Source organism: Primulina eburnea, chromosome 7, assembly GCF_022965805.1.
Source record: "Primulina eburnea isolate SZY01 chromosome 7, ASM2296580v1, whole genome shotgun sequence".
NCBI lineage: Eukaryota > Viridiplantae > Streptophyta > Magnoliopsida > Lamiales > Gesneriaceae > Primulina > Primulina eburnea.
Window position 1 is genome coordinate 55,363 of NC_133107.1, and position 11,645 is coordinate 67,007.

Sequence of the window (11,645 nt, forward strand, 5' to 3'; positions counted from 1 at the left end):
TTCACTTATATCTTTCATGAAGAATTTACTAGATAATCATACTCTAGTTAATTGCAACATCCCTACGTCATTCTCAATTAGTAATATGTAATCAACATAAAGTATTATGAATATCACTGCACTCCCACTAACCTTCTTGTATATACAATGTTCCTCAGGATTTTTAACAAAGTCATGAAACGTTTTGATAGTGTTGTCAAATATGAGGTTCTAACTCATCGATGCATATTTGAGTCCATAGATTGATCTCTGAAGTTTGCATATTTTATGCTCACTTTTTACTGACATGAATCCTTCAGATTGAGATACGTAAATCTATTTCTTAATGTCACCACAAGAAAAAATTCTTATAGTGACATTCATAAATGTCATCATATTCAATATTTAGTGGCATTTAAGTTTTAGTGACACCTCCAACAAATGTCATCTATTCCAATGTCGTCTTAAACTTACCGACATTTTTTAGTGTCATTATAAGATGTTAATGACAACTTCATACGTATTACTAATAATTCATATAATGAAAATTTTAAATGTCAGGAAAACTCATATTGAAATACATTTATAGATGCCTTGTTATTATAGTAACAATGACAAATTTATATGTCAGTTAAAATCATTTATAATGACAACTAAAAGTGTCGTGTATGTAATTTATAGTGACAATAACAAACGTGGGAATATTTGGGTTGGATAAATATAGGAGGAGAGAAATTAGATAAAATAAATGTGAGAATAAAAAAACATATTAGATTAGTTATCATGACATTTTTAATCGATGTCATTTTTTATATGGAGGGAGAAAATTATTTTCCTTCTTCCAATATTTATCTAACTCAAATATTCTCACACTTATTTATAGTGAAATTTTTTAGTTTTTAACGATTTTTTACGATGTGAGAAAAGTAATTGTTTCCCTCCATATAAAAGATGACATCAATGAAAAATATCATGATAACTAATCTAATATGTTTTTTTTTATTTTACACATTATTAATTTTTTACAAGTGTCATTATTAAGTATTTGTAACAACATTTAATTAAAAGTGTCTACAAAAAAGTGTCACAATAGTCATTTATTGTTGTAGTGTGTCACTATTAAGAAATGTTGTCTTCACATCTATTTGTCATATTTCATAGTCATATCATGCTGTCAATTTGTCAATATTTCATTTACCAAAAATCTTATTACTTGTTACTAATTTAGTGATCATTTGTTTGTCAACATAAAAATTATTTACTCAATTAGTTATAAAAAAAATTATATATTTAAAAATAATTGATGTTATAGTTATCGTTTATCGTCTTATATTCGATACAACTGATCTTGTATTGGACGAGACAGATAAAGTTACGTAAATGAATATGGCACTAGATATGTTACACCAAATCGGCCCCCACCAGCAAAAGCTAGCGTATACCTTAGCTGGATATTGACGCCCTATCATAGCTCGTCGATCCATTGTTGACATGAGATTATTCTTCAAGTTTCAATGTCGCTTTAATGGAAACTTTAATTTCTTTAATTGCCTACATAAAGATGAGCCTATTACTATTAGAAGGTGGTTGGTTATCAGTCCAATTCAAAACTACCGCGATCTTCTGTTAAATACACTGCTTGAGTGACTAGTCAAAGCTAGCTCAACCTCTTTCCATATATGTATATACACTAGCCGTCAATGTATGTTGCATGAGCATGATATTTATATATATAAAATAATTTTTTATTATTACTTTTCAATTATAATAATTAATTTAAAACCATTTATCATTTTCCAACTTCAAATTTTTTTTCCCAATGAACTTTTTTTTATCTTTTTGAAAACGAATAAGTTTAGAGTTTCACAAATCTACCATCACAGTGGTTCGATCATGACATTAACACGAATATTGAATTATAAAGAAAATGTTATTTCTCACTCTCAAAAATAATTTGGACCATGTGCTTTTAAAAAATGGATCAATATTTATTATGTCGTTCCCTTTTTCTTTTTTAATATAGTTTGGATCTTATAAATTACAGCTCCTTCCTTCCCCAATCAATCACTCTGAACCCCAACGCTACCTCATCTTCATAATCCAAACCCTCAAGCTACCTAGCTAGCTCTTGATCTTGCATATTATTAATTTATACATATTTCCCTCGCTCTATATAATGCATGATGATACAAAATACTGGAATTGTTACAGCTACAACTTCCCGATTAGGCGAAGCATGGCAACAGACCCATTGGAGCGAATAGAAAGAATGGCATCAAAAAATGCGGTGGTGATCTTCAGCAAAAGCACTTGCTGCATGTGCCATGCTGTGAAGCGACTTTTCTGTGGCATGGGAGTTAACCCAATGGTGTACGAGCTTGATGAAGATCCCAGAGGAAAAGAATTGGAGAAGGCGTTGACGCGTTTACTCTGCGGCGGCTCTGCCGTTCCCATCGTCTTTATTGGTGGGAAACTCGTGGGTTCAATGGACCGTGTCTTGTCTTCTCATATTAATGGTACCCTGGTTCCACTTCTCAAAGAGGCTGGTGCCCTTTGGCTTTAGGTTCATCTGTTTTATGTTTTTCACCCACTTTAATTATTGTGATTTCTTGCAACGCCTACGTACCTTTCTATTTATATTTCAAATTCATTTCTATTGTCCGTATATCATATGAATATCAACAATTTGAATAATAATTTTGTTCAGCAGCTTATATATTCAACACCAAATTGAATCTTCTTTAATTAATCTTATCGACATGCATGCGCAATTCTTAATATTTCTAAAATGTAAAAGTAGAACCTCTTCTTTAATTCTTATCGACATGCATGCGCAAGTCTCAGGTTCGAAATTAGCTGTAATAAACCTCTCCTTCAACTAGAAAATAATAACAAAATATTAATAAAAGATGGAAAAACTTTTAAATTGTTTAACACAGTTAATTCCTCCTGAACTGAAGCAAAACAAAGAAAAAATTGGAGTAAATTAAAGAAAAAATTAAACTATTTTCGTACGTACGTCTTTCTTAAGTAATGCACTAGCTAGTTCTTTTAGGGGTCAAATGATATTGTGGCCTTTTAGAATAATTACCATATGATCAAATGTATTTTAAAATTATGATAATGGTGAAGCATTTGAAACCAAACTTAAGGTGGATTGTATAATACTATCGTTACTCTCTCCGTTTTATTGAAAAATGAGCAGAGTCTGAGTATGGTTGACTTACTTATTCAGCATCGGACATTATTTTAAAAATTATATAATTTTATATATTTAATTTCTTCCAAATATATATTGTTCGGATCAAATATGTATCTAGAGATGGTGAATAAACACTTTATTTTTAAAAAAAACGTGAGTTGTTCTCGAGCTACCTTAATAGTTGTTAGCTATTAAAAAAATTTCTCGACAAACTTGATGTAGCTGGATACTTGAAAAGTCCTTTTCAAAGTGAGGAAAGGTTCGATTGAATCTAATGAATTATTATATTCACTTAAATTCAAAATTAACTAGTCGAGCTGGTAAGGAAAATGCAGAAAGTAAATGGCAAATATTTTCATGGAAGTTTGAAAGTTGAATTACTTCTCTCATTCTTCCACTTAGAAAGAAATACACTAGCTAGAAGACTTTGTTATATATAGAACGACTTGTAAACTCACTTTAGCTTTGAACTTATCCAATGCCTAGTACCAACTCAATACAAATAACAAATTCGGATTCAACAGTTACAATAACAACGCTATAACAAATAGCTTGACAAAAGAAGCTTGAGTGTTTGAGTAGCATTAAAAGATCCTTGAAGATATGATTGAGCTTTAAGTGAGTTTTAAGTGAGCAACTTAAAGATTGACCTATGAGTGTGTTCGAGAAAGAAGCGATCTAGCTTGAGTCTTGACATATATATTTTTAGTAATAATTTTTTAAAATTGAATGTAAATTGGAAAATTTTAAAATATAAACTTATATTATATCCACTATTTTATACGTTGTATATGAGTAAAAATATTAGTATATATGCGTTTTTACGTGCTCATGTATGTATGTTGTTCTTGTCGGTCATAATTTTTTTAAGAATTGGAAAAACTAAAAATCTTAAGGTTTTATATTAATAATATATATATATATATATATATATATATATATATATATATATATAAAATTAACGTGAAACTTATTTTAAAAAAATCTGATAATATAGTTATCGTCTTATATTCAAATAGAACACAATAAACAAGATCTTGTACTGGACGAGATAGACGAAATTTGGTTACACCAAATTAAATCAATCGGCCCCCACCCGCAAAAGCTAGCTGGATTTGGATCATCCATTATGTTGTTGACGTGAGATCATTCTTCAAGTTTCAGTGTCACTTCAATAGACACCTCTTTAATTTGTTTTAATTGCCTACATAAATATATAGTAGGTGGTTATAAGTTCAATTAAAAACGGCTTTAAATATATTTAAATACAATGCTTGATTGATAGTCAAAGCTTGTTCAACCTCATGCAAAAAAATATTCAAAATGATTCTTTTTATCTTTTTGAAAATTATAAATTTTATATGTTCACAGAGTTGATCGTGATCACAATATTATTTGGAACAATATGGATCGATCAATTGCATATTTCTTAATATAACGTGCATGGAAAATATTGAATATTCCCTCGATTTAAATTTCACTTTGTAAGGCCCGAGATTTTATCATTTTAATCCAAGATTATTTAGTTTATGAATTTTGAAATGTTGAGTCATATTCCATGGTTTTACAATTCCATAGGATTGAAATTGAATTAAAAAGAGTTGTGAAGACCAGTTGCAAATAGTAAAGATTTCAGGGGCTAAAGTGCAATTAATGAGATTTGAGTGGGACACTTGTCTTCACCATGTATTTGGATATATAAAACTCTCATTCATTCTTCAACAATTCCAAAAAGGAAATCGAGAGCTTCCATGAGAATTCCCTCAAGCTTATTTCTCTATTAAAAAATTTGGTTGTGCAAGATCCAGCCATCATAATTTTGACTCGAGCACAATTCTGTAATTCTCTCGTCGACAGCTACCACAGGACGTAAGTTTTATTGATTGAGATGACACTAGTTTGTTTATGATTGTACTTTGAACAGATTTTGTACTTTAGATCATGATGTAGATATTGCAATGATCGTGTATTTAAATAAAATGGAATATAACTTGTTGTATAGATTTGTACACTTGTTTATACAGGGCCCAATTAAAAAAAAAATTAGACCCGTTTTAATTAATTGATCCAATTATTCCCAAATAACGATTAAGAAGATGATTAGCGTCCGGGTCCCCACACACTTCCTCTTATATTAAATTTCCAGATAGTGAAATTTTTTAATCAGAATTCACACGTTACTGAACATGTCACGATACATTAAAATCCACCGTACCCATACCCATATAATATGATATAAAGATATAAATAAAGTTCTATTTATATTTGGAAAATATAGCTAAATTGGTTTTATAAGTTAGATTAATTTTTATTTTAGTCATCCAAACTTGGTCAAATTTAGGTGTCAGTACCAAAAAAAATACAATTTAAATTAGTCTGTAATTTGTGAAAGTTTGATGTTAATCAAATAACTTACATTTTAATGTTTTGGTCATTTTTCGTCGAAAGTAACTAAACACGTCAAATATTTCTTATTTTGCATTAATGTTCTTCTACATAGCTGTTACGGCAAGAACAAACCCTACGTTACACATATTAAAATCTAATAAACAAATATATATAAAGTAAATTGACGTCCAATATTTCAAAATGAGAGGAAAAATTTTGACGTTTCTTTAATTTTTTGCATAAGATAAATTTTAATGTTTGTGATATAAACTTTATTCTCTCCATAGTAAATCAAGCGTCACTACAACAAAAAATGGCTATTGTGACACTTTTTTGTAGACACTTTTAATTAAATGTTGTTACAAATACTTAATAATGACACTTGTAAAAAATTAATAATGTGTAAAATAAAAAAACATATTAGATTAGTTATCATGACATTTTCAATTGATGTCATCTTTTATATGGAGGGAAACAATAACTTTTCCCACATCGTAAAAAAATCGTTAAAAACTAAAAAATTTCACTATAAATAAGTGTGAGAATATTTGGGTTAGATAAATATTGGAGGAGGGAAAATAATTGTCTCCCTCCATATAAAAAATGACATCAATTAAAAATGTCAGGATAACTAATCTAAAATTGTCATTATATGAATTATTAGTAACACGTATGAAGTTGTCATTAACATCTTATAATGACATTAAAAAATGTCAGTAAGTTTAAGACGACATTGGAATAGATGACATTTGTTGGAGGTGTCACTAAAACTTAAATGTCACTAAATATTGAATATGATGACATTTATGAATGTCACCATAAGCATTTTTTCTTATAGTGCGTTTGGGAGAGCTTCTAGAAAGCACTTCCAAAATAATAATTATGTCGACGTGCTTTGGAGTGTTTGTGAAAATATACTTTTGCATCAACTTTTGTAATTTTTAACCAAAAAATAGAAGTATGATCGTGAAGATTTTTTTCTTATTTTTTTATTAACGATTTTAAATTATAATTTGACATTTGTATCCAAAAAAAACTTATCATACTCCTCAATTCACTTATTTTTGTTGTATTTTTCTCTCAGATTCACACCTTATTTGTATAAAGATTTTTTGAGATTTTTAAAATTGTAATTTTTTTTTATGAGTTTTCAAGAATTTCTAATGGAATTCATAAAATTCCAATCCTACTTTATTACAAGCATTTATTTTTTTTAAAACACTTTTTTATATAATTTTCATTTCAAGAAATTTTTTCTTGATATTTTGTGCGTTTATACAAATTTTGTCATTTGATTTTTTTAAAATTTTTACTAATCTTATATTTTTTTTTCAAACACTCGTATTATAAATGTAATTGATAAATTAATTTGATACATAACATTCAAATATAATAATTATTATATAAATACATTGTTGATAAAGTGCCTACCAAAATTTAGATAGTTAAATAGATAAATGTTATATAATTTACTAAAAATTAAGCTTGTACGTACACTACAAGAAATTCATGAATCAACAATACACATACAATGTAACTTTTTAAGTGTTTGTTAATATCATGAATATTGTTACCTTATTCAAATTGTAAGTTTTTTTAGATTTATTAAATTATTAAACGTAATTTTTTTATTTTCCCGAAAATATTAGCGACGATAATCATGATCTAACCAGCGACGAAAATCATGAACTAACCGTCGCTCAAAGTAGCGACGGAAATCATACCATCGCTAAATTCAGCGACGGAAATCATGATCTGACCGTCGCTAGTTAGCGACGGTTTTACATTAATCCGTCGCTAATTTTACAGGCGTTGTCTTTAAGCGCACCTTTTAACCTACTGGGGCTTTAACAACAGTTTTAAAATACCTACGACAACGGTTTTTCACCGTTGTCATAGGCCTTTTTCCTTGAAGTGGTAAGTAATTTTTCTTAAAACACTCAACTTTAACTTGTATTAGCTTTGAAATACTTTTATTTTCGAACACTTTCTACTTTTATTTCTCACCCACTTTTTTTATAATCTCTAAAATAATCACTTCAAAATAAGTAGAAGATCTTGCAAACACTCTCTTAGTGGCTTAAGACAAAAAAAGAACAAAAACAAAAAAAAAATCAAGTTATTTCCATAAAATCAAACTTTGATAATTTACATGACTAAAATTATATTGCAATTTTTCCTCCAATAAATTTAATCTTCTTTTCGCCAGCTGAGTGTCAATGCATTGCAATGTCAATAATTTTTTGCGCTGTGTTAGCGATGATTAGCTTCATTTCCCAAATAATTGGTATCACATCAGTATTTTGAGCACAATAATATACTAAATATAACTTATTATATTATCAAAAATCATAATTTAGCGAATTTATAGGATTAATTGAGAAGTATGATGCTTTTCAAAAAGTATGCTTTAATAATGTAATCGCGAAATACTACATTGGCATGCATGAAGCACTAACATCTCCATGCAGAGGCAGCTAGAATGGCTCTATCTTGCCACCCCAAGAGCAAGCAACCACTGTCTTCTATCAACCTATACCCATCACAAGAGTACAAGCCAAGCAATATTTTCGATTGAGTCACCGCATTTGCACTCAAGGGAACCCCTTGGAATCCTTTTCCTTCCATAATCTTCCTCCATTTTTCCAATCTTTCATGCCTCATAACTCTCTCCGGCCCCTCATGTGCCACGATGTTCCTAATCTCTGGCGCGAAAATGTGCTGCTCCACCTTTGCTCTCTGTGCAGAATCCGGTGGAAATGTTGCGTCCAATGAGTCGAAAATTGCTGAATAATAGTGCAACGCCTCCAAAAATCGGCCCAGGAAATAAGGTCCATTGTGGCTTGCTTCTTGTTCAACTATTGTCACTATGTTTGGTGCTTGATCTCTAATCATATTTAGAAGTTTTCCAAGACAATTTCCTGGGACTCGTTGAAGCCGATTGACAGAGTTAACGGCGAGAGCTTCACCAACCCTTCTGTTAAACATATGGGGTTTTAGGTTCTCCAGTTCCTCACCAACAGGATGGAATTCAAACGGAACATGAAGAGAGTGCGCGAGTTCGGTTAAACATCGACCAGTTTCCCTAACAGATTCAGGGGATGGACAAACTCCAGTGATCCGGAGAAATGGGGCACCTCCTGGCCGGGCAGCAAGGGCTTGCATGAAAGCAGGCCATTGGTACCCTTGGAGGATGTCAAGATCAATTATGTGAACACGTCGTTCTGCCTCAAATGCCTCAAAAATGGCTTGATTAGCTGTGAAATGAGCGAACTTAATGTAGGGGCAGGCCTGATAAAGGATTTGATAAATCTTGAGGATTTCTAGATTGTCCGGAGGAAGGGGATTGAAAGGCTTTAAATTGGAGGTGCTAGGTTTATTTGAAAGGGTGGCAATAAGTCTTGCACTCAGGGCTTCAGTGAAGCATGCAGCAACACGCTGCATGGAATCTCCAAGGGGAGAAACCACTCTATTCAGCTGGTGGAGATACCTCCTTGCCAACATATAGTCCTCCTTGGATACTGCTTCTGCACAAGCAAGAAGGAGATGCACCAGTTGTAATCCGCTGTCATATTCCTGTATGATCATGATAAATTAGTCCGTATGTATCGGTGACTAAAAACGGGTAGTTTCATTAGTAAAAAGTGGTGGACCTGATCGGCTGAAAGAATTGGCATTATCGAACTGGTATCGTGCAACTGTGATTGCCGCTGCATGAATCTTGGTTGATGTAGCAGATGTCTTTCTCGGTGATTTTTCTGATGTTCTTCTTGGTTTCTTTCTTGTTGCAATTGGTGTGATAATGGTTGAGGTGCGTTAATAGATCCTACCTGCTGATAAATCCCATTTTCTTGAGTCAACTGAGAACTTTCAGCAACACACGTCTGATCACTCACCACAGAATTACAAAACCTAGTAGAGTCAGGCATCGTTAAGCAATCCAACAACTCTGGAACGTTCATCAAGGGATCTTCCACTCCACTAGGCAACTTTAGAGGGGAAAACATGGTGAAATCGTCGTCCTTCTGATCATAATTATTAGTATCTTCGAGTGGAGGCTCGAGAGCCGGCAAGGAAAGGCTTCCCACATGATGGATAAACTGATTATTAGGGGAGTTGAAGAAACGGTGAAGTGGGATCATCCCCTTGCCTTTGTGAGGCCCGAGAGGGGATGGAAACCGTGGTGGAGAGCTGAGCACGAGATTTTGGCCCCCATGCATTGAGTGAACATGGTTGTTCCTAACTGGAGAACAAACCATGAAGTCGTCTAGTTGATCAGGAGGAAAGATAGATTCCCATAATGAATAATCTGGGGATGGGAATTCATAATCTTCAAATTTAAGAGCAGCTGGAATGTTGAGGTTTGTTAGGCTAGTTGGAGTTTCAAAATTAGAAGATGATGGATTTTTGTTTTGCTCAAAAACATTGGATGATTTTTGAACGAGTAATATGGGCTCCTGTTTTGTGCAAGAATTCTCAGTTTTCACTGAAATTTTCAAGTTTCCCATCTCGGTTTTGATGCTCCCCGTCTCACTACTTAGTCTTCCCGAGCTGCCACAAAGAGAGTTGATCATTATTTTATGTACAAGTTTCTTCTACATTATCGGACTGAAGTTTGGAGCTAGGTATCTTATTATTGTTTTGGTCAAGGGATTTAGCAAAATTAAAGCTTGTGGTTGTAATTGCGTCTCCTTATATAGCGCTATAGAGATGTACAGATTGTTTAATGGGGGCGATATAGGAGATTATTCTATTGTATCGGAGCTGGTTAGTGAATCGGAGATTGTAGATTTATAGATGCCTTGTTTCGTCATCTACAATAATTGGTTTTCAACAAGAAACTTTCTTGGCATTTCCCACCACTCACTAGACGCCAGTTTGAGAACGGGGCCCGCTTTCATGGGGCAAGATTATATTATGCTTGTTGGATTTTCTCATTGCTTTCTTCAAAAGGCCTGGCCTGCATAAAAAATAATATTATAAAAAAAACAAAAGAACATACTTATTGCACTTATTGTCGATCGGTTCATCAATTAGATTTGTTTTGTATCAAAGTTTTAAAATGTTAAATTGTAGGCGGCGAAAAGCAAGTTGGGCATTGCCGCATTGTGAAAATCGTCTGGTGCGCCCGTCGTCCTTGAATTTGCCAAAGGATTGGAACACTTGTTGATGGTCTCCTCTTCTCGTTCCGCCCGTCCTCTTCCTAATTATCTCCTATAAACAGACTCCTTGTCTTACTGTGTGTCCTTTTCCCATCACAAAATTCCATTTCAGCACACACTACCAATAAATCAGTAGTTTTGTTCGACCGAAAAATATTGACGGCTGTTTCGATTTTATCATCTTCCATTGTTTGGTTTGATCGCTTGAGAGATACAAATAATATTGGTTTGTGAAAGGAATTAAATTCCTTGATATAATTTCCTTATTAATATCTCTAATGTTTTGTCTTTCTAGACTTGAGAATAATCTTTAATTTATTATGCGATCTCGTGTAGATTTGGGAGCCATTATATCTTTGATATATGGAATCTTATATCTTGAAGATATGAGATCTTGGTTTTTGAAGGAGTTTTTTTCTAAAAAAACTCTGTGGGTGCTTTAATAGGTGAGGTGAGAAAAAGAGGAGTGCGCGACATACGAAGGAGTTTGAAGAGCTTTTCGAGACTGTAGCCATCTCGTGATTGATAACGTGTTGCTGTGAAGTGCTGCCAACATCCGAAGACAACACCTAATCACAGTGTTGATTAGTGTGTTGAGTGTTGAAGATTTTTGTCACTTCTCGGTTGATGCATCCGATATAGTTTTGTTAGACGGTTTGTTAGAGGTGTAGGATGCAATTTGTTACTCGCCTTTATAAGGGAGTTGTTTGATTCTTTCACTAGTATTGGTTTTTTGTAAACTTACAAGTTTTTCTAGTGAATTATTTTGCCCTGAGGCACCGCACAAGTATTTGATACTTGTGCATAATTTACATCTCGTCTCTCTTATTATTATCGTTATTCCAGCTACGTATAGGTGTGTTAAAATTATAACTTCCGCTACATGTTGTCGTGGGTGTTACAACACCTATATT

General features: G+C 32.6%; 2 protein-coding genes across 2 annotated transcripts; one reads left to right on the plus strand and one right to left on the minus strand.

Annotated features, from left to right (window-relative positions):
* Nucleotides 1–2,006: 2,006 nt before the first annotated feature.
* On the plus strand, nt 2,007–2,600 carry LOC140835923 (glutaredoxin-C1-like). The gene has a single exon (XM_073201333.1). It carries the CDS (start codon nt 2,156–2,158, stop codon nt 2,540–2,542), a length of 387 nt encoding a protein of 128 aa, XP_073057434.1. The 5' UTR covers nt 2,007–2,155; the 3' UTR covers nt 2,543–2,600.
* Nucleotides 2,601–8,023: 5,423 nt separating this feature from the next.
* On the minus strand, nt 8,024–10,188 carry LOC140835924 (GRAS family protein RAM1-like). The gene is made up of 2 exons (XM_073201334.1): nt 9,223–10,188; nt 8,024–9,145 (listed from the first exon to the last, which is right to left on the minus strand). Exons 1-2 carry the CDS (start codon nt 10,141–10,143, stop codon nt 8,024–8,026), a joined length of 2,043 nt encoding a protein of 680 aa, XP_073057435.1. The 5' UTR covers nt 10,144–10,188.
* Nucleotides 10,189–11,645: the final 1,457 nt, after the last annotated feature.

What these genes read in the sequence shown, in the direction of transcription:
- LOC140835923 (XM_073201333.1), top strand. Translation starts at nt 2,156, where the DNA reads ATGCATGATGATACAAAATACTGGAATTGTTACAGCTACAACTTCCCG.
- LOC140835924 (XM_073201334.1), bottom strand. Translation starts at nt 10,143, where the DNA reads ATGATCAACTCTCTTTGTGGCAGCTCGGGAAGACTAAGTAGTGAGACG. An exon ending in CAATTCTTTCAGCCGATCAG is followed by an intron (nt 9,146 to 9,222) that starts GTCCACCACTTT and finishes ATGATCATACAG; the next exon opens with GAATATGACAGCGGATTACA.